Genomic DNA, 25,719 nt, shown 5'->3' on the forward strand with positions numbered 1-25,719 from the left:
GGTGCTTAAGGCCTAATGAACAGGAAGGTACTTGTGTAACATGCTGATTGTCACTTGTCATTTAGAGGAGGACTAGAACTCTGTGAAGCTATGCAACTTGAGTGTGTCCATGATCTATAAAAGCAGACTTTTCATACCAAATGAGATTATACTAACTTAAGTGTTACATATCTTAGTTCTAATTTATTGTCTTCTGTAGAGTTAATTTGCTATACTTAGCTTTTGATCTCAGCTAGAAATATTATCTATCTTTAAGAATGAAACACAGAAAGATTGGCCCTCTGCCCCATTCAGTGACAAAAAATATTCTCTGATCAGACAGATCTATAATTCTTGGGGCAACGAGAAGATGTATATAAACTTAACTTCAGCTCTCAGCACAGATATTTTGCATTTTCACTGTCTATGGTTGATCTTTTCCCAAAAACTATTGGCAACAGAGAGGGGAAACTAATAAAAATCACTAATCCAGGGATTGTGCTGGGATTGTGCTGGTATTTTGAATTTCATAGTTTAATTTTGCAATTTTGAAAATTGTTTGCTAAACACAATCAGTTGACTTGATTTTTATTTTTATTTTAATCCCTCAGAAAGCTGCTCCAATATTTAATTCCACAAAGTCCCCTCTCAGAAATTTCAAAGGATACTTATTTAGGTGCTTGACTGCCTTGCCTTGTCTATTTGCTCTTATTTTGCATGCAAGATAGAGCCAGAAGCCTTTTTTCTCATTGTGTACACATAGTGTTAATGGATCTGCTCTGCCTGTATTGCCTCATTACTGGAAACAGCTCAAAACACAGAAGTCTTTCAGTGTATGCAAATAAGGTAGAATCATCTACCTGAGAGTTAATATTCTCTACTTTTAAGTGTATTCTAAATCTAATGTTTGTATTTAGAGCATAACATCCTGTTCTCTTTTTTTATGGGCAAAAAGCTAAGCAGGCTCAGGCAGCTGTTTGATGTTGGCTTCAAGTGTTATTAATTTCATATTCTATTATTCTTTTCACTGTAGCACAAGTGAAGCTGATGTGGAGGCTGTCATGGATAAGTTGTTTGATGAGCTGGCTCAGAAACAAAATGATTGTACGTAAGTTAATTTCTCTTGAAAGAGAATACATTTAGAACACAATGCCCAATCTCCACTGACCAATTAATAAGTTCCATTGCTGTATATGGGTTGATGCCACGCTCAAGTGGCAGTCATTGTATCAGCATTTTGTCTAATTTATGTGTTGAATCATGTGCTATTATTCATGAAGCTATGCATTTCCTATCTGTAAGAGATGAATTTTATAGTAATTATCCAGAGAAGATTGAGTCTTTGTTCATGTTCCCATAGTAACTAGACCAAGGATTCTAAAAGTGCAAGGCAGAGAGCTGAGGCTGAATAAAGCGTGTGGAACCATTGCAGACTTCACGTTTGAAGAGCTGTGTGACAGAGTGAGTACCCGGTCAAATCTAGATCAGTTAATGCTCAGACTTTTCACGGTTTAAAAAAAAAAACCCAAACAAAAACAAATCCAAAACACAAAACCTCATATTTTCCCATTTCATAACTAAATTAACGGGGCTTTTTTTAACTTGGCAGAAAGATTTTGGATTTAATGGGAGAGAGAAAAGAAGAGCTTCCCAGAAGAACAATAATAATTTTTTTTATAATATACAGTAACTTCACTCATGTATTATCACAGGTTGTCTTCCAAAACCCTAATATAGCGTGTGTGCCTGGGCTAACATTATTGCTGGAATATTAGTAGTCATAACATACCAATATGTAAATAGCATTCAAATACTGTTTTTAAAATCTGGACTTTAAGTTGATAGCCAAGCAAAGGAACAGTAATCCTAGGACCACTAGGATAAGGCTGCTGTTGTGTGCCTTAGTTGTGACTGGCTGTACAAAGGCTGTTTAGCCCCAGGCCTTCTCAAAAGTTGGCATTCTCTGTTAAATATGTTGGGGGGTGATTCCTGAAGAGCTGCTTTTGTACATGACCTCCAGTGGATTTGAAGATATACCCCCGGGAGTTGCATTGTACTTCAGTGACCTCTCTGCTAATATCTGAAGTTATTGTTAAATGATCACAACTCTAAACTGGGCTTATAGCACCCTCTATTCAGGATGCTGAGTAGTCGTTTGGTTATAACGCTGTTTTCACTTCCTTGTAGCTACCAACTATTCAGACAGAAATTTCATGGTTATGTTTCAGACCATGGGTTTTAGGCCTTGTTGCTTTTCAGTTTCAGACAGAACCAGTTAGCCATTTCTGAGCATGGAGGTAGCTTGATTTTCACTAAAAGTTTTGAGACTTTTTCTTCATTGTGCATCTTAATGTATCAGAAAACTATGCTGTCAGCAAACACTTGTAACATTTTCTAGTCTAGTAAATAAATGGGATGATAAATTGCTTCCAAGGAGAAGTGCTCTGGTAGCTCACATGGCAGCAGCTGATACTTCGGGTCTGAAGGTTCTGATCCTGTTGAAGAAATCTGTGGCATTCAGACCACCTTGGCATAATGGAGCTGAGTTGCTTGGTTTGCACTCAGTACAAGTAAAAAGAATACTTAGGAAATGTTAAACATCACTTAACAGTATCATTCTTAACATTGATCTCCCAGGACTTAAGAAGTAATGCTGTCTGAATTCAGACGCCATCTGCTCATGTGTTGATAGTCTCTAATAGCATGATCACGTGTTTAAAACTAAAACACATGGCAGACAGTAGATCTTTAACAACTTCCTTGGTCATTGCTTATTTTCTTTGCATTTGTCTCCACTTGTTTTTAATATTTATATACAGTTATTTATTTTGCCATTATTCTTCTCTTTGGATCACTGATGAACCTTCATAAGTATCACATTAGTGTATTGGTAAGGTAGTATCACTATGTTCACCTCATAGGTAGAGAAGTATAGTCATGGACTTCAGAAGTGTCCATCAAATTTGGGTGAATGGCTTGAGTTGCCTATAATAGGATTTTTTTTCACTAATGTAAACTTCTATAGTGCTTTATAGCAATCGTAATAAATTCCCATCGGTGTAAACTGCATTTAAGACCTTGCCTGCCTTGTTGCTCCATTTGCCCACCCTGCTGCTCTTAAAATCTGGTAAAAGGTAAAAGAAAAATTCAGTTGTCAAACCATGAAACCATGTTCCTTTTTTTCATGAAATCTTTTAACTTTTTGATGGAAAAATTTATGCATGCAGTATCAGTTTTTTAACAGTCAGGATGGGATGTCATTCCCACTGATGCCATAGAAGAAATAAGTAGGATCCAGAAGAATGCACTGGTGGCTTGTAGGCAGAATCCCCCCCCCCCTGAAGACAGGGGACATTCAACATGACAGGAAGTGTGAAGTCATTCATATATAATTCAAGTAAGCTGGATAATAGTGGAAACTGTGGAGAGATAAAGCAGAAATCTGTAGGAGACATAGCTACAAGGTATTTGGTACTGCTTGTGGTGCCAAATGGTAGGTAAGTTGACAGGCATCATGAGTGAAACTATTAAGAAAAAGGAAACTAGGAGGCTGAGAAATATGTAATGAAAAGGAAGCTCCACAAAAGAAAATACTGGAGGGGAATTTGTTGGATTTGGCTAGAGTGAGTCTGCAGGTTTTTTTGTGCGGGATGTGGGGACAAAGTTCCATGGGAAGGCAGATTGCGTGAAGGGACATGGGTTGCGGTGTCTTCCTTGCTCTGGAGCCTGTAGCAACCAGCAAGGGGCTTAACTGACAGCCCAAGCAAAGCATCCTAGGTAGATAAAAGCAATTTAAAGTTGGTATTGTAGGAGCCAATTAAACTTATAACAGAACAGTAAACAAGATTTGCAGTTGGTTTTATACCAGTGCTAAGACCAGTGACAAGCATAATAAATGGGAAATTCTCATTAATGGAGGAAAATGAGATATAACTGATATTATTGAAACCTTGTGGGAAAGTTCATAAGAATGTGGAATCAGTGCTTACAGCCTACTTAAGGACAGAGTGGCTAAAAGAGGTGGAGGGACAGTATGCAGTAGTTAAAGACACTGGTACCTGCCTTTAAAGGTAATTAATACAAGAGTCTTGAGTACATATTGATCACTCTACTAATGAACAAACCCAAGAGGGTAGCACTCATAGGGGTCTGTTGCAAACGGAGAATGAGGGGTATTGCTTCTTGAGCACTTGGCTATAAAAAGCATATAAAGAAAAAAACCCTTGTATGGGAAGCTTGTGCTATAGATGTAATGCAGGAAATGGTGAAATGTAATTAGTCTGAAAATTGCAAATGATAATTTTCTAGCATAAAATATACTATATCCAGTACGAGGTCATTTGGTTTGAGCAGCTTTATGGGACCTTATAGTGATGAATTCATCTAGCTTGTGTTGCGTAGGAGCAATCTTCTCCATAATTTTCTAACATTCAGTGTAACTGAAAGATATTTCTGAAGAGTGAAATCACATATTTGAGTGTTCAGGAAGAGTAATTTTCAAAAGCAAAAGGGAAGTACAACCAAAACTAATTGGAAAGGGAAGTGTAAACAACAACAACGAAGAACAAGAAGGACTTCTTGAGGAAAAAGATAGTAAAAGTATGTCCTGTGTCACCATCGAAACAGAATCAAATAATATAGTGTGATTAGCAACTAGTTATGAAGTGCAGGAAATTAAAGACAAACTAAAGGTCATCAGCAAATGTCATGTCTGCTTAGCTATAAGACTTGTTAAGTAAAATGGGAGTTTTGATATTGTTTTTATTATCTGAATGTTATTGGCTTATTCTTAGCTGGAGATGGGTGACCTTTTACTAATGATGTGGGAAAAGGAAAAGGTATTGCAAAATGTTTGTTCTAGGTGAAACAGTGAAACATTAGTTTCATCAAAGGATAATAAAATAACTTCCAGTCTGTTAATAGTTAGCATATATTAAAAATAGGCTGCAAAGACATTTTGAGTCATTGGAGTCCTGGAAAACCAGGCTGAGATTTGTGCCTTGCCTTTTATTTTTTATAAATGTTAGAGCGCAAGAGAAATTCCACAAGACTAGAAGAATGCTACTATGTGCCAACATTAAAAAATAAACAAGCAAAATCCACACAAGCATGATGACCTGTGTAACTGCAGGCTGTCGGTCAGATTTTAGTTGAGAAAGGGTAATGGAGAAGCTGGTTCTGGATTCACACAGTGGATAATAACTAAAGAATGGAAATAAAATTAATTCCAGTCTCCTTGATTTTGTGGAAGAGGTTGAGTTTTGTAGATGCTGTTCTTACTGACAAACTGGCATTACGCAGTGTCATGAAAGTAATTGGATTGAAAAGTTAGTTAACTAACATATAAAAAGAATTATCACTGAAGGATTGGTGTTGAGTGTAGCATTTCTAATGAGCACATTTTTATACTAAGCCTAGTACAATGATTTTTTTTCCCCCAGCAGTTTTGAGTATAACATAAATTCTAATACAAACTTGCTGTGAATATGAAGAGTGCTGTGTGTATGGGGGGAATGAAATAAAAATGAGGATGCTGCATGCAGTTTGTTTCTCAGCAGAACTGAGGTTTTGGGGAGGAAGGAGAGGGTTTGATTTGTTTTGCCTTTTTTTAAATCTAAGCAAACACAACATTTTGCATCTAGAAATGGGGAACACAAGTCATACCTACAGGAGGATACTGTCCCCTAGGCACAGTGACATGGAAATAAGTTTAAGCATTATAATGCACAAGCAGCTCAAAAGGAGCTTCTGGTCCAGCATTAGAGCATTTAGACCTAATTTCATTTGGGATGGGTAGAGTGGAAATAAATCAGAGGGTAGAAAGATTATTTTTATTTTAAAAACATCTCAGATTGATGGCAGAATGTTAGGTGTGGTTTTGACATTTTACAAGAGACACTGACAAACCTGAAGAGGCTGTTGAAAAAGCCACAAATCATTTGAGCTGGAGAATTTGTGACCTCAGATGAAAGATTTACAGTTCAATTTGTTCAGCTTATCAAAAAGAGGACTAGAAGATGAGTTTCTAATGTACAGCTATTTTCACATAGGGCCAAAAATACAGGTATTAATGGGCTCCTAAATCTAGCAGAAGGCAGCATAATGAAAACCAGAGACTACAGGCAGAGATTCAGATGTAACAAAAAAAACCCCCAACAACAAAAAACCCCACCCATTCACACATTTGAGGTAGTGAAGGAAGTGGCAGAGCTTCCTTATACTGCATTTTGGGTCAACATTGGGTGTCATTTTAGGAAGAGGTGTTTGTGTTTGAGCTAAGGACTAGTTCTTAGGCTTAGCTGCCTCTAAAATTCAGGAAATTGGAGGATCTCATGATCTCTGGTCTTAAATTGTCTGAAACTACAGTCATGAGAGAGTCAAGAGTCCCCTCTGCCTGTTGGCAACTGTCTCACTGCACCTGTGAGTGCAGTGAACAAAGCAGCAGCAGGCAGGAGAACGTGTCCAGTCCATCTGGAGGGGCCAACCTGCACTCAGCCCCCTTGTGCTTTTGGGAGTAGACAGTACTTAGTCTGCTACCCGTTTGTGCAGTGGGTTCAGACTGCATTTCTCAGAGGCTTGTAACTTCCTTAGATTTGAGTGGGGTTTCACAGAACATGTATAAGACGTTTCCCTGCTAAGCAAGCCGCCTTTATTCCAAATTTGACATTCCTGGTCCACAGCATGGCAGCACTACAACTTCTCACTGAGCCACTGCTAAAGGAAAGTCTGACTTGAGGAACAAAGTCTGTAACAGCCTTACTCTCAGAAATACAGTAGTTGATCGAAACTTTTACAAATAAATATTCATTCGCACACATAGATGTGTCAGTTTGAGGCATCTGTTCAGAATGAGAAAATTTCAAGATGAAGACGTTTCATAATGGAAGGTGGATGTCAACTCTGGACTTCTGTTTATGTGTTTCACATCTAGTAAATACAAGATAACAAGATATTTTTGTGTGTGTGAGAAAAGGTTTACATTGCCAACATCTTCTGACAGTACAACTCAAAATGTAATCTAATTTGTTTTAGTTAATGCAATTAATTTTGGTTAAAATTATTTCCTCTGTTACATTTGGTTCATTATTCCAAAAACATTATTTAATTTCAGGTAGAGGAATAAGTGAGTGTAATGAAGGGCACCAGTTGTTTTGCGAAGTTATTTTTTATTACACTGAATTGTTGCAATATTATTGTGGAGTTGTAGTATTTTTTTGAGTTTTCTGAAACTGGCATATACCACTACTCATGCATACTCACTACCTCAATAATCATTATGGCATGAGTGGACAACATCATACTCAAAACTTGGTGAAGTGATTCCTTTGGCTATCCGTAACCCTTAATGGTTCCAGAAAGAAGAATTTAAGTTTTGCAAGAGTCATTGTGTGAAAGGCTGGATGCTTTTTTTATGTTGGAGAAATAGCTTATAACCCAAATGCGTCTGCTTTCACATTGTTGTCAAAATAGGTCTTCTAGTCTGGTCTTGGGTAACTGTTACAGTGCAGTCCAGAGGGATAAATGTCCAGACCTTAGACTCTACATTTGTTGGTGTATGATTAAGATGTGTTTGAAATTGCTCAGATGATTACTTAGGAACTGTTGTAATACAATATTTTATATGAACAGTCTATAAAACTTTTTCAAATTCAGTGATGTTTCCTTTGAAATAAAATCACAATTCTGATTGAAAGGGAAATATTAAAACATTTTCCACTTTGATATCATGTGATTTCATGAAATGACAGCCAATACATAATAAATGAATATAGCAAATCAGCAATTAGTAACTTTATACTATTTGAAACATCTCCTGGCATTAAGTAGAATTTGCAAAACAGCTGCTTTCATAATTAATACGTGAAGGCCTTGGGAAATAGACTCAGTGTCTTTCTAGTATTATAGTCTTTTGTTTCTTGTTTCATTTGTTAGCATCAAATTTTTTTCATGTTAAGTATATAAGGAGTTATTTCTGTCTAAAATAATGCATCAGATATTGGTAATTACCGGTTGTCTATTATATAATATATATATATATATAAAGATAAAATACAGAGAATATATTGTATGCAGTGCTGGTGTGACATGCAATTAAGTTGGTAGAAAGCATCTTGTTCCATTATTGTGTGCGTCAATTTCTAAATCATATTTTTCCAGTTGAGGAAAATCCCAAGTTTTAGCTAATTTAGTTAATATCAAATTCATACACTTAACGTTTTTGCCTTGCTGGCTATGTGAACATGTGGAAAACTAAAAAACTGCTGGATGAGACAATACTGATCTATTTTATTTGCTTTAGAGCAAAATGAGAAGCAGTTTTCCGGATATGACACACCAGGGTTTATGTGGCAGTATGGCACATGGTAGCGCTTGTTGTGACATGAAAGTAGTTACTGACTCACTAGAACAGAGCCCTATAAATGTGCTTCTCCGGTGTAATCATCCAGGAGAAATATGCTTGGTTTTCATCAAAGTGTTTGTTGTTATACCATTTTTTCTAAGGCCCCATAAAATGAACAAATGTATCCAGAGAAGGCTGGGAGAGGGACTAAGCAGAATACCGACATAGTTCCTGAATTTTAATACTAACATTAGCTTCCCCCATTTTTTGTGGCCTTTAATTAATTTCTTCCTGTCAGTTTCTCCATCTATACAATGAGGGATACATTTACTAGTGGAGTTAAATGTTGCAAAACACAATTAGTTAATTTTTTCATTGAGTTAATGTGACTGAAAGGTTCTCACAATAGTGGATTCTAAGGAGCTGGTTCTTAACAAGCAAATATAGTTTATAATTGTCCTTGACAAATTCTAGAAGGCTTTTTGGATGGTCAGATCTGATAACTTGAACTGAAAAGTGTGTTTATAAAAACCTTTTTTTTTTTTTCTTATACCTTTTCTTAGCAGTTTGTATATATATTCAAAGTTCAGATGAAAATATTTTTTAAAATAGAATGTGCATATTAACTTGATTTTAAACAATATTAAGCTAGCAATCATGCGCATATAAATCTTACTACCCCATCACAGTAGTTTCATTTCTCTGTGTTTATACATAAAGGTCAGTGTTCGTTAGGCCTTAAAAAAATCATCCTCTCAATTCTCTTTCTTCACTTCTCTTTTAAAATTTTGCTTAATGACTGGTGACAGTTTGGCTTGAATCTTGATCTGGTATAAATAATTTAGACAACAGTGTACCTTATATGTAGTCTTCCAAGGTCCTGAGGAAGTAAGGAGATAGTCTTCCTCACAGTACTTTTAAATTAAGTCTGCCTCTGGCTTGAGCATAGCAGCTAGTGCCCTCTGCTGGGAATACTGACTTCGGAGCGTACTCAAACCCATTTTAGCCTTTTCTTTACAAAGGTTAAATAAATTTATTTCATGGATCCTGTAGTCTTTCCATTAGGTAATTAAATACATCCTTTCATTGCCAAGTACCAGTGAACACAGAGTCTTAGCATGATACAAAAGTATATCTGTAAAACTGATTTTGTGTGTGGGTAAACTGAAGGTCAGTCATGTTAAATGCAAAAGGTTTAATATAAAAATTCATGGAAGTTAATGAACAACAGGTCATGGGTACCTGGGAAAATATATCAGCAAAGTATTGCCGTATGCGTATCCTATTCCTATAGTCACCTTAGACAACTGCTTCTGGCCACTGTTAGAGGATATGGGGCTCGATGAATCTATGCAGTTTAGTGTTTTAAAGTAACTTTAATAAGGTCATGTTTTCAGTTTGAACTGTAAAACAGCACAAGGGAATTTGGGTTACTAATGATTAGCAAACATGCTACAGCATAACAAAGCTAAGGAATGTAATATCTCTGTTGTAAAAGGTTTTCTTACTGTGATTTTTTTTTTCCCTTAGGAAGTTGTTTAACATTTTTGTAATTGGCAAAATACGGTATTTCTGTAGATTAATGCAACAAAGAAGTGGCAGGCAGTTTCTGGTAGGTTGTTGTTCCATTGGAATAGACATACTGTACAGACCAGAAGGAAGATGTTCCTAATTTGAACAGCTTGCATTTTTCATTTTGAAGTGTAACTGAACTAAGGTTAAAAAAAAAAGTCACCATTTTCAAAGGCAATGAGTGATTATAAGAATGCAGGTGTCTGTCTTTAAGTCAATTGAATGTCTCCCCTACATGATGACACAACTCAACTGCATTTTCAGTCTAAAGATTCTGAATAATTTTGGGGGGAATTACCATCATTAAAAACTGCTAAATGTGTCCACTGTATAATTGTGTCATCTTTAGAATTGTAGGATTATTGGGTGCAGTTGCAAATAAACGTGCTATGGAGTTGTTCAGAAGTGAGCACTATTTTCAGTAACTTTTTAGAATAATAGGTTTCCTTAGTTTGGTTTTGATCTTCTTTTTATTCCCATCAGGAGATTAGGTTTTGCAGGTTACTCTGCCGTTTGTCTTTTATTAGTGACATTTGCTTTAAGAATTTAATCAATTTCTACACCCCCAAAAAAAGTTGTTGTATCAAACTCACAAGTATGTTTTATAAAATACACTTAAACTTATTTCAGGTGGGAACATTGTAATGTAGTAATATTGTTAGTCATACCTCCTTTCTGTTTTACACTTTATGTGTATCAGGGATTAATTTTAGAAAGCACTCCATTCAGTGAAAGCTGCATAAACCTTGAGGTTTTAGATCCTATATGTTATAGACTAGAGAATACACAAGGACAAGATTTTGAAGCTGATTGTAGATTAAGGGTTTGCCTTTTAAATTCAGGTTTTTGTTTCTTAAATGCTTGAATGTGTGTCATCCCATCGTCGTCGTCGTCCCTTTTTTTTTCCCAAGCTTTGCTGACTCATTTTGAAATCTTAACAGTAAGTGCCAATAATTAAATAGGCCTCTAAATAGAATGAGCTATAAACCTAATTCTGATAATCTCTAGGTTCTTCTGAAAACTTAAAAAAATAACAAGATGGTTTGTTTGTGATCTAGTAGCTTATTTAAGGGAACTTACATATAATTTTGATGTATGTACACTTCTTTCTTACGGCCTTTTGTATTGTATTGTACCTGTTTATACATGTTGAAATAGTTTGTAGGTTTGTTTGATTACAGCAAAGCAACGTAAACCTGTTTTTTTTTTTTAAGCCTTAACTATTTTTGGAGACCTTTTCATTGGCAAATGCCATACTTTGGAGTTGAAACTGGAAATTTGGCAGTGAGGGCTTTGGGAGCAGAAACATGCCTTTTGCTGTTCCTCCAGTCTGTAGCCAGCATTGACCAGCTGATAGATCTTTGAAACATCTCGCTTCCTATAGGTTCAGTATGGATGTCTGTCACTATTTAGTAGATAAGTTGTTCTAAGGCAGGAGGGATTGTGCTGAATAATGAATGAACTTAGGAGTGTGCTCCAGTGAGACTGACATTTCAACTCAGTTGGGATAAAATGGGGAAACTGGTAAATACCAGTGACTAAAGCAGTATTCATCTGTGTGCAAGAAAACAAACTCAAGCAGAGCAGGTGCAGAAAAGGTGTACTTGGGAGAGTCTAGGGTAGAGTGCATGTTGTCCTCACAGCAGAGTGAAGAGGAAAAAAAAGTGAGAACTTCATCCACATCAGTCACACCAAATAAAGACCAAGAACAGAAATATACTATTTCAGTTAGTAGAGAGCATTGTCATACATGAATATAAAATTGTTTATGAATAAAAAAATAATCTAGAAGTTACAAGCATCTTCTTAATCAGCAGAAGAGCAAAGGTCTGAAACAACTTTCCTTTATGAGAACCATGCCAAAAATCCTGCTGTAAGATCAAGCAAAATCAGTTTTCACCAGAATTCTGTGATGAGGTAACTTGAGCTGGCAGGGGGCTGTACTTGATTGAGAAAATACCTTTGACCCTAGTGTTTATAGATCTCATATTCCAGCTCTGCTGATCATCTGTGTGGGTGCCAAAGCTGAAAAACAGCTTACATAAAGGATGTATAAGGTAAGGTGCTATCAACACCAAAACGCAGTTAGAAAATTCCAGAATGACTGTTGCTTCTGTTATCTGAGTTGGTCCCTCCTGCTGCATAGGCACTACAGTAATAATCATTGATGTGTGATACTGTAATTACATGATCACATACAGCTGAATGCTGCCTTGCGTAATTGGCTTTTGCCATAGTCCGCACCAGATTTAGTGCATGATACTATTCTTATTAAAAAAACTACCAAACACCACCAACAACAACAAAAAGAAAAACCCAACTGAAAAACCCAACCAAACCCCCACCTTTTCACTGTTGGCAATTGTAATCTTAATTTTCTGGACAGCCTTCTTGGGGCACTGAGTCCGAAACTGCCATAATAATGGCTCTAACTGAAGTCAGTGAGTGGTGTATTTTGAATTGGTAGTGTTCCGTGAAACCTGAAAAATCAGTTTTCAGAGGTTCTTAACCTGGCATCAAGAGCTCACATGTGCTTTTAACTTTAATTCTCTGTCCTCTGTTTGTAAAATGGAGATAGCATCACTTTCTTAATTCACAGCTGTAGTTGTTGAGATAAATTCATTACTGCAGGTGAAGTACCTAGCTGTTGTGGTAACAAGAGCTAAAGAAGAAATGCGTAATAATTCTTCCACACAAGCATTTGAAAAGTCCATGACAAGTGAGATCTTGTGACACACCAGAAGTGAGGACAAAATCCATGTTGGTAAGTGTACGCTATGTGAGAACCACTGTTCTGCATATCGGTAGGTCAAGGGTCCTAGGAGAGGGGGAAGCATCAGTTAATGTAAGTTAAGACTGTAGTGTATATCCAAGAGATAAAGATTAAGGGTGCACAGGCAACTGCTGTCTTAACATCTGTCTGACTTTTCAGCTTCGATGTTTCAAGAATATAGCTTTCACTTGTATGATTACTTCTGGAAACATCACTGGTCTGTTTATTTTTTTTTGTCTTCCCTCTTAGTAATCAAAACATACGTTAAAGAATATTTTAAAAGAAAGAATAATGAATCAATTAGTGAATATTTTAACCAACAATTTGTATAGCCTCATGTCAAGTAGTGTTCAAAAAAGTTAAAATAATGAATTTAAAGTTGCAGGCCAACTCATAGGGCTTAGTTGGGAAGCTCCAAAACAAAACTGCATGTTATTTTAATCTTGCCTCAGTATGCCCTCTGATGTGATATTTAATTACACAACGTGACATGCCTTTTGTTTTTTCTCCACCAGAAACCATCAGTAAAACCTGATAAGAAATTGTCTTCTTAATTAAATTCTCAGTTTATTAATAATGCTTCAAATGAACTTCTCATCTTCGCCTGTGACTTACAGAGATTTCCCATAGATTTGCATTGCCATTAGTGCCTTTAAATTTTGTAACCAAGTTAGCAGTGCCCTAACTATTAATGTTTTTATGTACTCTTCAGCATGCAGCTGCATCACAGATCATTCCTTAGGTTTTTCTGTTCCTTTCTTGAATTACAATCTGGAAATATTACTTCAGTGTTCTATTTTATCAGCCCTGTTAGTGACAGAGTGTGGCACCTTTGGAAACAACAAAAAGAGCTCTATAAATTTTGTTATTGCTTAATGTCTAAGTTGTAAATATTATCTAGTCTTAAACTGTATTTTGGGTTTAGGAAGTTTTGGAGTGTTGGAGTGTCTGCACTAAACTGTAGTTATTGTCTATAATAACTCTTCAGGATGTTATTGGAACTGGCCCTGGAATATCTTCCAAAACAAAATATAACAAAAATAAATTTTCTCTTGTGATGAAATATATTTTTCTAACATATGTACAGCGTTCTGTATTCTTCAGGCAGTCTCTAAAAGATGAGCTGCATTGTCATTGACAAGTCAACAAGGAAGGAGAATGCTTTATACTTTATTGAAATAGAATATATAATAGAAACAGGAGACTACTGACTCTTAAAACAGTCTGCAGAGAGCTCAAAATCATAAACATCCTACTTGAACTGAGATGATGATAGCTGAAAATGCATTAAGTAGATGGAGAAACAAAACCAAATGTAGGTGAGAACTCGGTCAAGCAGGCTGAAGCGGAGGAAACACTTTGGCAGGAGGGTAGGCCATGTTAGTGCTAATGCGTTTTGCATTAGTATGTTGCCTATAAAATACTGACTCCTGGCATCAGAGTTAATGGCAAATCTACAACAGTTTTACCTTACATACACATGCAGGAGCAATAATACTGGCTCCAATCTGTTGCTGTTTTTTGCGTTGGTGGTATTGGTTTTTTGGGTTTTTTTTTACATAATAGTGCAGCATGTGAAAGAGCTGGTAACAAATGGTGACAATTGTTACATAAATGTGTTATTGTTCTGAAGGTGAGTTTTGATCCATAATTGATAAAACAAAAAAGATCAGGCAGTACCAGAAACGCACGCCAAATCAAGTTATTTTTAGAACATTGGTCAGAAGACCAGATTAATCAGGCTAAACTTTTAGTAAGAGGATTACATATATATGTATCAATATTAGGAGGATTTGTAGCTTCATTAGCAACTTCAGAGGAAGTCATACCTTCACATATGCTACTGACAAAAATGAAATACTTTCTGTGACTGGTTCAGGTTCATAAAATAAATTTCAGCCCTGGACTGTTATACAGAGGACAGTGCTAGGTGTCCAAAATCATTTGCCACTAGCTGTGTTATGGTCTGAGCCTGTATTGTTGGCAGTCTGGACCCAGCCAGTACTTGCTGCAAGAGGAGGAGAAAGGTCCTGTAGGCAATACTGTAAAGGGGAGGGGAGGGCTGTTGGCTGCTGAAACAGCAGAAATCTCCTCAGTGGATCTTCTGAATATGGACTGCACAGCTGGAATCTCTAGCAGTGGTGTAATCTGGCCTTGAACCTGTTTTCCGTGATTTCATTTCTTGTGTGGCACAGAGTTGGTACGTGGGTGCTTGTGTCAGCCTCATGCTAGTTTTGCAAGGGCAGCGGGCCAGTGAGAATGTGACTTGAGAAGCTGTCAAGGTGCCCCTGCATCATGGTCCCCTGCATTTGGAGCATTTTGCATATAGCTGGTGAGTTAGAAAAGCTTTGAAGCAATTGCAGGCAGCATGGAAATTGGGCCAATACCAAGGTTAAAGGGAGAAAGGGCTTTAAACTGTCCCTGAAGCATTTGCAAATTTGCTGATGGTTCCTTCTTTTTACAGTAAGTAGAGTAAGGCAGAAGAAAATTAAAGGACCTGTCCAAGATAAGAGGAACTCATGCTGAGAACAAGATTAAAAGCTTTGTCTTCATCTCCAGAGTTATGTCTTTCTGAACTCTAAAAAGAGGGAATTTGAGAACTCCTCTTTGTAAAGAACTGCAGCTGATGCCAGCTGAGCCGTATATAACAAGAGAGTGGCTGACTTTCTCACCACACTTGAGTTTTGGCAGGGAGATACTAACTTTTAAAATACTCATGGCTGCTAGGCTTAAATCTTTCTGATCATAAGATTTTGGAGTCTCCAAAAGCATGTTTCTGCCAGCATTTACAGAATATTATCACTTAGTGCTGGGGTAGATGTTTCAGAAATTCTTGTTAAACAGCTCAAAATGATCTGCCTTTTATGTCCTGAATTAGAGGAATTTTTGAATTGCCAGCTTTTTGCACTGCTGAAGTGGCTTGAATTCTTGTTTGGCTGCGATAGAGATACATATTATAACCCTCTATGAACTGTGGTTTTATGTCTGTATAAACACCAAAAGTAGTATTCAATCTTCCTTTCTTCCCACTTGAAGTGCATTAGCTACATTTTTGTCCTCCACCTGTTTCTTCCCTCTGACTCCCCGGGATTTTCATCTTTATGTTTGGGCATCCACCAAGGTGCCCAAGTTCCTTAGACACATAGCTCAGCAGTTGGATGTTTCAGTTTGCAGATTTTGTGACAGTTTGAAGCCTTTAATTTGTACTTATTTATGTATTTTAGGCATCAGCTTTTAATATTTGATACTTTGTGTTTGAATGAGGAGGGTGTATTCATATTGTTTGTGAGAAAGTATATCATATTGGGGCAAGACAGAATAATTCCTCAGGGATTTGGGCTTCAGCAGAAGAGTGCTTGGGCTTTTCATGTGATAAAAGAATGAACCTGAATAGCAGTGATGTCTGTAATTTTTTATCTAAAGAGAGACATGAGAAATTTTTTCCTTTCTCACATGTAATTAAATAACTGCTGTTGTCCCTCTCAGGTACTTAGCACACAGGCATACTTGATCTCTGTACTTAACAATACTTTAGTCCTAAGTATGGAATAAAAATTAGCGTTACCTAAACTGTTTGCTTACCACCAATCTTAAAATCTCCAGCAGCATCTTAGTTGTGTTGCTTTTAGTGTTTTCATTGTTTTCTTTGGCACTTGATATGATTGTTGTCCAGCTAGCTTGTATCTGATGGTAAGGTATGTGGTGGGCTAGCTCTGCAGCTAGCAATTCCTTTCACTTTCTCGAACCTTTTCATGCTTCATTTCATCAAAACACTTGGAGTTCAGCTACCCTTTGTCCAGATGAGATTTTTTCCAGAGGTGATGCTTGAAACTGTTGCCGGCAGCCCTCACGATGATTAGTTTCTTGGTTTCTGGTTAAGAAAGCCATTGTAGTGGCTGGGGGAATGAAATGGAGGCAGAAAATGAACAGTATGTCTAACTTTCAGGAGAGGATATAGTATATACTGCTCTTAAACACTGCTAAAAACCACTGGGAAGTTTTTGTAGCAGTTCTTTTCTGTAGATGTCACAGGGAAGTTGTGTGGTTATGAATGGGAGATTCATGAGACTGCAAATGGGAGAACTGGCTTAGAGTCAGAGGCATTAAAGCCTGCCTGGGGGGTTAGCTGGTGAGAAGTTCTAGCTTATTCCCGTTAGTGTTCAGAAGAATTTCTGGAATGCCATCAGGGCTTCACTCTCCTATGCTTGTGTATAAACCATTTCTAGGGGGTTTTCATTCTTGCATCTGAATGAACCCCAAAGTCTTGGTCATGGACAGCCATTAATAATTGCTCGAAATAACTTCTTGCAGAAGGCTTCTAGTTAAGCAGTTATGCTTGGCCTACAGCAAATTCCTCTAGCAATTTCAGTTAGAGAAAATATTTTTTATTTACAGTTTTTAAGATATTAGCAGTATTGCAGTGCTTTATAACCGTATTATACTGTTGGTACAGCACGTTTAATTAGCTGGGAAGGCAGTTGTGATGTTATCATGCAAAATGATGCTCATCTTGCTCTGTGGAATAGTTGTGTCCATACTGAAGTACTTGCACAAGTAAAACTAATGGGATGAGTTTCATGAGTATTTTCTTCTAAATATGATGACTTGATAGCTCAATATAAAGCCCTGCCTGCAGTACTGATAAGATAGGTCTTGCAGAAAAAATTATCTTCCATGTAATGAAAAAGTAATTTTAAATGAATGTATTTGGATAGGTACTTGAATGAGCTACTACTGTTTGTGCATATCTTCTGTTGATGGTTTAGATACATAAATAGAAAATAGTAAGCTCTTACTAAAGATTTTTATTTTATTATTACAGGTGAAACCATGAACAAAGGAGCTTCTACAAAATTGTATTTTTGTCGCTTCCTCTTGCTTTCAGTACTTAGAACATAAGATTTTTATTCAGTGTGGGTTAGTTGTGGGTGAACTAAATGCAGGTCTGCTTATGATTTAGTAACTAGCCAATGCATTTGCACTGAAAAAATCTTGCTGCTGGAAAGCATCCAAATAGCTGTTCAAATTATTTATGCTTTAGTTTGACTTCGTAGCTTAACCATGTTTTTTCTTTTCTTCTACGTATTATGATTTATAGTGATCATTTTTTTTGAGGTTGTCAGAGGGATCGTAACGTTGTCAGGATGCTTAAGAGCCACATTTTAACTCTTGAACACTGTTCAGGGAAAGCTGACATATATACCTATGTCAAGAAAACTGACATATATACCTATGTCAGTAAGGGCAAACAAGCATTCCTGAAGCAAGCTATGAAGAAAGAAAAATAAGAATATGATCAGGACTTCATACCCTCTCTTCTATAATTGCAGGATTTTAAGATACAGTGTTTATGTATGATTCTGTCATGGGTTTCCATTTCTTATGGTTTGTTTTGTTTCAGCCTCTTGGAGCCAGTGACTACTTGGAAATATCAAAGCATTTTGACACAGTCTTTGTTCGTGACATACCACTTCTTACAATGGCAAAAAGAACACAGGCTCGCCGTTTCATTACTCTTATTGATACCTTTTATGAGCATAAGGTGAGAACCAAACCTTTCCTATGTGTGTGGGAATAATATCGGAGGCCCTAAAACCTGACTGTTACGGTTGGTTTGAAGTAAGGCTTTCTGTAGTAATGACTTGGGAAACATAAGCAGAATGGACTAGCACTGCAAAGAAACATCATTCCAGCTTCACAATTATTTTTTTTTTTGCAATAAAGGCAAATCAGGTATTTTTTTTATTTCTGTGAGTATTAAGCATGACCATAAATACAAGCTTGAGCTCATTTCCCTTTCTTGAAAAGGGATGTGATTTCTTTCCTAACCTAGGAAAACCACAGAAGCCAATAATGAAAGATTGTGCTGCAGACTGTGCTGGAGTAAATGTAAATTTTTAAAATTTTAATCTGTATGGGCAGTTGGTCAGGAATCAGTGCCTTCCTGAACAGGGTACTGAGGAGTTAATAGCATAGTTACGTTATCAAATTTAAAGGAAACAGTCACTGTAGGCTTTACATTAGCTTGCAGAACTGCTAATAGAATAGTAATGATAAATGCAGCACTTCATGTGGATTTACAGAGATTTCAATCATGGAAGTAAAATCAGCACTACCAAAACAAAGAGGAGTTCATGTTTAAGATGTTTTTTAAAAAGTAATACAAGATATGAAACCCTGTCTTATGTGTGATTATATATGCACACACTTAAATATTTATGCAATCAGGAAATATCAATTGAGATCTTTATTTTTTTCCCAGACTGTCCTGGCAAGATGATCAGAAGGGCCCCTATTCTGCAAAGTATTGAACTAACTAAGCCTATGGGTAGTCTCATTCAAGTCAGACAGATTCTTTGTGGTTTATGATTTGGAAGTGGACAGTTGCTAAGAGAATATGCTAATATTTATAAGTGAATAATAGCGTGTTAGAAATGGGGGGGGGGGGGTGCTGATCTGTTCTATCTACATGCTGTCATTAAGAATTGCACGCAAACAGCCGCTTTCTATTACTTCCTCCATAGGAAAAAACACGTGTTAAATTCCCATCACAAGTAGCTGTTTGGAAAAAATACCTGAGAATATTTGCAGAGACCTGTCCACAATGCAGACACTTTGCCTATATGCTCTCAACAAGTGTCTCCTTCTGTAATAATATTTCAGTCTGTTTTCATTGCAGCCCCCCTGAGATACTGTATCTCACTGCACATTGTATCTTCTCTCAGCAGACATGAAAACAGTATCATTGTTATTGGCAAATAATGTGCACTAGCATAGGTGAAAGCAAAGAGTGGCTCCACTCAGCCTTCTGGGAAATTTGGAATTTAAGCATTCTTTAGATGGAAATATATGTGCAGTGCACTTAACTAGTGAGAGCAATCTCACTATGGGTGGGAAAGAAAGCTTTGGTTACTAATACTTTATAGCTGTTATTTTAGAAAGTAAACTTGACTGTGAACTCATTGCCTGTATGGCAGATATTCTGAGTATTTAATAGCACAGTTATGCTGTTTTCTGAGTAAACGTTATATGAATTGTTACTGGAAAAAAAGATCCTGTAAGGTTAATATTCCGCGTGACTAAGTCAGATAAATCTGTAACAGCAGTGCTAACAAGAGAAAAAGAAAATACGTGGAAAAAACCCCAAGGTTGTAATTTGAAGTTTGCTTTTCATAAAACACATATTTTATCCCTTTTCTGTAATGCCCAAGTGACGATACTGTTGCCTGCTTTCCTTCTTTCAGGTGCGTATTATTTGTTCCGCAGTGACACCTCTTCAAAGCTTATTCCTCGTAGAACATGACAGTGGTGAGCTAGGGGACAGCAGAGTGTTGATGGATGATTTGGACTTGAGCCAGGTACATGATATTAACATCATCTCTTTTGTAACGAAATTGGTTTTGGTCTCATAATTACAGCAGCATTTTAGGAAGAGGAATCAAGTAAACATTTAACTAGTGATTTGCTGCTTTTTCTGCACTCTTATCTGTCACTCACAATTGCATGTTGTGTTATTTATTCATAGTCAAAGAAAATGTCATAATATATAGAACCAGTTTACTTAAGTTTCAGGGTCATTTTCATTGTTAATTATTATACCTGTTCAATCATGTACAAGTTTAGCTCTTACATTTAAAATACAGAAACGAAAGGTGGCCTGTTCTACCTCTTCCTAGACTATATGGTATTACCTCACAAACAGTACTATTTTCCATGTTTATTAATCTGTTTTTCCTGTACCCTATAACCTAGTTATTGTTAATGAATTTTAAAATTACTTGTCTAAATCAGTATGCAGCTAGTCACCAGAAAAGAGAAAATAGATGCTTAACATGTCATCATGTTGTCTTAAACTCAAATTATTATTTTGCTATGTTCCTTCAGAGGATTACCTAGCTGAAATACGTGTTTTTCTTTAATTTTTGGACATTAATTTTATTTTTTTGGTGCTGTGCTGCTGTCTTGTATTGTCAAAGTCTGTAAAGCACTCAGCCTTAGGAGTTAGACAGGATGCACTTCAGTACAGCTACGTCTCTCACAGGGCTGTGGTACTGTTTTTGTGTATTAATGCAGGATTCCGCCAAAGGACTGTCCATATTTACAGGAGAAGAGGAAATCTTTGCCTTTCAGCGGACTGTCTCACGGCTTACAGAAATGCAAACTGAACAGTACTGGAAAGATGGGGACAGAAGCAAAAAAAGTTACAATTAAAAGTTTAACAAAATCACCAAGAAGTAAAACTAAAGAATTGGAAGGCCTTTTAGCACAACTGAAATAATAATTGCACTTTATCATCTGGACCATGTTTTCATTCACCATTTGGTTTTTATGCTTAAGACATGAGGACTCAAGTTATTTTTCCGTACCACCAGTGTGTGGACGTGTGGAATTTTGCCTTAATTTTCTTTATTGTAAATATAACTTTGATCTTCAGGAAGTTTAAAGGGATTAGAATTTTTCTGGAGAATTGGTCTAAAGGCAAAGTTAATGGGCTGTGCAGGGTTCACAGTAGATTTATAATGTCACATGAAGAGGACACTTTGAGGTTCTTGCACTGCTTCTGTGACGCACAAAGTTTGCATAAAAGAGAAATTAAATGCTTTCTTTATGAAACTTCTGATATTGTATAGGTCCCTGCTAGAATCCTGGAACTCCTCTGTAGTGTATTCTGGGATTTTTCCTATTTTCTGTGTGTAGCCAATCTGCTGACTTTCAGGCTTTAACAGCTTCTTGCAATCAGACTGTTGCTCAGTGCGGTTCATTGAAAACTAAGGGTTTGAATCAAGAGAGAACCCTGAGGAGAAGCTTGAAGGCACTTGAAAAACCACCCAGGATGAAGATCTAAGTAATTGTGGATGGGAAAAGAATCTATGGTAAGACAGGGTATACTGTAACATATAAGTGCATGTTAATACCCTTCCTACCTAAATTTTGTGATTTCTGCAAGCCTGGATATGTTGCCTCTACACCAGTGACGTACCTCCACCCTGAATTTTCTCAGGCTTCATCTATATCAAACCTCCTGTTGCTGCTAGCACACCTGCCCTGACCTGGGGAGAGCAGTACACAGTCCTACTGAGGCAATTCATCATGTTACAATAGGAATGTGTTTATGGTAAAGATGGAATATTAAATGATACATCAAAACATGAAAATGGGCAATGTGGTTTTAGTTGGAAACTTTTTTAGTTAAAAACACGTTTGTGCCCTAATTTCTTAGGGAGGAGATATATAACACACTGTCCCCAAATTTGAGGGGTTTTCTTGGATTTCGCAACATGACCTTTTTCTTGTACTTTATCTGTTACGAAAAATATTCTTCTCTGCCTTTGTTAAGCTTGATTAAATTATTTCAAACACAGCCCCCATCACAATTACAGAAAGCTTTTAAAAGGGACTTTTCAGGGCAGGGAAGATTGGAGAAGTCCTGTGCCCTTGCATGGAAATATGGACATTTTGGAGCCATGGGCTTAAGTATGTTCTGATCACTTCTGTTTGTCCTGGAAGTTACTTAGACAAGCTGTATCTGTTTTTCAGAAAATTTTTAAGCCTATATTTATAGTTTACAACTTACCCAACTATGTTGTTGTTCCCACAAGGGTGACTACCACGGAGAATTTTAATGCATATTTATGAAAACCCCAATCAGAATACATTGCTTATACTTTACAATATCCAAATAATTGATGTATGTTTTTAGAGACTTGTATTAGGTTTCTCAACAGAGGGACTAATGAAATTCATGCGTGTCTGTATATAGACAGACATATGTATACTTTATACATATATATAAATATAGCTAAAACTAATATATATAATTTAAGAGTGTGTGGTTCTATTTATACATGGCAGTCTGTACTCATCAGCCTGGGCCTGTGCTGATAACTCTCCTGAAGCTTCAGCCTTGACTTTTTTCCCAGCGTCATTTAAATGCCTCCTGCTTTGTCTGACCCAGAATGTATTGTGGGAAAATGGGAGGTGGTGGCAGGTGCCCTAAAGCACCTTGCATCTGGATATTTATTTGCATTGTTTTAAAACCTGTTTGTATGTTTAGCCTGCATGTCTTCCTCTGTCGTGTGGTACAGAGGAAATGTATAATTATGCAGAACACAGGTGAGACGTTTTGGGAGGACGTTGAGAGAGGAGGGCCTGGCACGTTCTGCATTGGAGACTGTTTCAGGCAGGGAAGTGAAGTGTTTCTCCACAATCGGTGTTGGGTGATGACTGATCTCCTTTAACCAGGAGATCCCTGGAGCCCCCGGGCACAACTGTTGGTGTTCAAACTGGTGCAGCTTTGCCTGTTGGTTCCTGAGGCTTTTCTGTAACCTGAGCACCCATCCCAAACTCCGATACCCCAGTTTTTTGGAAGCCCCTAAATGCAGTGGGACCGATGCGACATTGAAAGCCTCTGAGGCTGTCGGTGAACTCTGTTAAACTACAGGAGGGAAGTTCCCAAAAGCTTCCAGAGCCAGAGCTGCTTCCAGGGCATATTGCTAAATACAAAACCATAGTGCAGTCTTTCTTTGGCCAGCAAGGAAGCCATCTCTTGGGAGGCACTGGTAGGTGCCAGCAGTAATCAAGGAGAAGAAATGGGGAATATACCAGAAGTGGTTTGGAGCTGAAAACAAGAAAAGCTGTTTAAATCAGTGTGCAGTGTTTCTGGTTGCACTGCAGAGTGTGGATTACCGCTTCTAGGTCAGGACCGCAAGGAGAGATTGATGGCACCAATTGGTCAGCTAGCCCAGGCAGGGATCCCCGCAGTAACCACAGAAGCAGCATATTTGTGACAGTCTACTTTCTTGAAGAAAGTGAGACCCTATATGCTTATTTTATGATGCTGTAGTACGCATAAGGTCTCCTTCCAATAGTGAATTCAGGGGGGGCTGCTTCTGAGGTTAGACAGCTTCCAGGCGACTGGTGCTGGCCAGAACCTATCACAGGGGCACGATGAACAACACTGGGTATGTCCTGCCGCAGGGCGCTGGGCCACCTCCGTTCCCAAAACTCCTGTCCCCTGCTGCCTGGCTGCCTCCTTGCAGCAGCGCTCTGTGTCTTTTTATTCCCACATTAAGATGTTGTATTTGCCAAAATGTAAACAGCAAGGTGCCTGTGAATAAATTATGCACGCTCCTTAATGGCCTTAAAATTGCTGGATTTATGCTGGATGCTTCTATCCCAAGTTCAAGTATTGGCTTTTTAGTTTTTTCTTAACTTGCAAATTCCTGTCATCTCACGTCTACAAGTTTTTATTTTCCTTTTGGTCATTCAGCAAACACTACATATTTTTAAAGGTCTCTTAGAGTAACTTTATTGATGCAGTATGATGTTTTGCTATTATAGGAAGTAAAATCCATATGATTATGGACCGTGTGAAACATTTCATGTTGGTTTATAAAGGCCACGTCCTAGCTGAGGATCTCTCAGCTAACTTACTTCAAATACCTGATTGATGAAGGAATGTTCCCAATGCCCAAAAATTTATATTACAGCTTCTGTGAGCTTAGTCACTCTATCCATACAGACATTTTATCTTTAAAGCTGTATTTTCAATTCACATTCTTGTACTGTAGCTCTATTTTTTTTTTAATAGGTAATGCGATTCTGTCTTTCACAGTTGCTGGTTTTCAGTATTTACCTTTGCACAGATCGAGGGAACAACTGCAGTATTTTGGGTATAACAAGATAGTCTTCCAAAGGTCTTTGGAGGGATTGAAGATACACTGCTTGCTGCTGTTGTTTTTTGATCTAAAAATGAAAACTATTAATGACTTTTTTGGAGTAAAGGTGATCATAATGACACTACAACTGGATAGATGTCACCCATTTTGCAGCAATTTAAACATGGGAAAAAAAAACCCTGAGCAGGTTTCAAGCTGCTCAGCACAGTCACCAATGATCTGACGAGGAGGAAGAACAGTCCCTCCATCAAGACCTAAGAGGATCAAGATCCAGGAGGTTTCTTTCTGCAATTACCTGGATCTGAATATGCCTGGTGCCTCAGTTTCCCTGGTGATAAAATGGGAATGATGTTACTTTCTTATTTGCTAACACTGGAGTGCTGCCAGGCTTCACTCATTAATATTCTAAGATGCTTTCTGAGGCTCTGGGATGAAAATACTTCAGTAAAGTATGTAAATAGTGCAAAAAATAATTTAGCTACTCTAAGTGGATTAGCTTCCTTGTTTGGGTTACAGAATTAATGCCATCAACTGAACACCACATGCCCCTTTGACGTGATGATTTTTTTTAAAAAAAATAATGCATCTATTTTAAAGAAAAAAAAATCAGAAGTTTGTGATTAAAACCCTGACCAATTCATATAGTTTTTCTTCTACCTGTAATGACAAATTTCCTATGTGATTCATTACAAGCTTAGCTCCTATAGTTGTGAACTACAGTGGCTTTGTAAATTCTGTTGGGATTTTCCTTGCATAATGAGATTTTAAAAAAGAAAAAAGTCATTTGAGTCTATTATATAACAAACTGACCACTGTTAAATCCTTCTGTTATTCGAGAAGAATTTATATTGTAATAAAAAACCCTAATAAATCCAGATTTTATAAGCATTTCACTTCTTATTCATGCTACTTTTAGGTATGTGTTCTGGATAGATAGGCATTCTGTTAAATACTTAGTGAGGTGTTGGGTGGTTTTTTTAACCTCTGTATCTAGGGGGCAAACCCACACTGGCAGCACTGCCGGTTTCTGGGCACTTGGTTGCCTGGGTGAGCCGTGGCGGGCAGACCATTGCCCTGCATGTGGCTTAGCTTTTGGTGGGTGTATCTGGGACTTGTCGGAAAGGTTCTCCTCCAGAGGCAGTTTAGACTCGTGCTCCTCAGTTACTGCTGCTGGCAGCCCTAAATTTTGGTTTTGGAACCTTTTTTTTCACCTCTCTGACTCTTCTCCAGCAACTTGAGTGTGAGGGGCTCCAGCTGAGGGCAAAGCGCAATTAAAGTGCCCTTTTTTTCTGTTAATTTAGGATTCTTACTGTTCAAGATCTGGTTTTGCTGTCAGCCAATTAGTTCTGCAGTTAGTTGTTACAGGTTTTACGCAG

General features: G+C 37.4%; 1 protein-coding gene across 2 annotated transcripts in view; it reads left to right on the top strand.

Moving 5' to 3' along the window:
* AFG1L (AFG1 like ATPase) overlaps positions 1-25,231 on the top strand; it is a 72,427-nt gene extending 47,196 nt beyond the window's left edge. The window contains exons 9-13 of one of the 2 annotated variants that reach the window (XM_037391489.1): positions 1,013-1,083; positions 1,340-1,440; positions 18,067-18,207; positions 19,910-20,023; positions 20,739-25,231. In XM_037391489.1, the coding sequence (XP_037247386.1) occupies positions 1,013-1,083; positions 1,340-1,440; positions 18,067-18,207; positions 19,910-20,023; positions 20,739-20,876 (565 nt within the window). In that variant the 3' untranslated portion in view covers positions 20,877-25,231. The remainder of the gene's footprint in view (positions 1-1,012; positions 1,084-1,339; positions 1,441-18,066; positions 18,208-19,909; positions 20,024-20,738) is intronic. The other variant, XM_037391490.1, reaches the window with a different exon arrangement.
* The last annotated feature ends 488 nt before the right edge of the window (positions 25,232-25,719 follow it).

Source organism: Falco rusticolus, chromosome 6, assembly GCF_015220075.1.
Source record: "Falco rusticolus isolate bFalRus1 chromosome 6, bFalRus1.pri, whole genome shotgun sequence".
NCBI classification, from domain to species: Eukaryota; Metazoa; Chordata; class Aves; order Falconiformes; family Falconidae; genus Falco; species Falco rusticolus.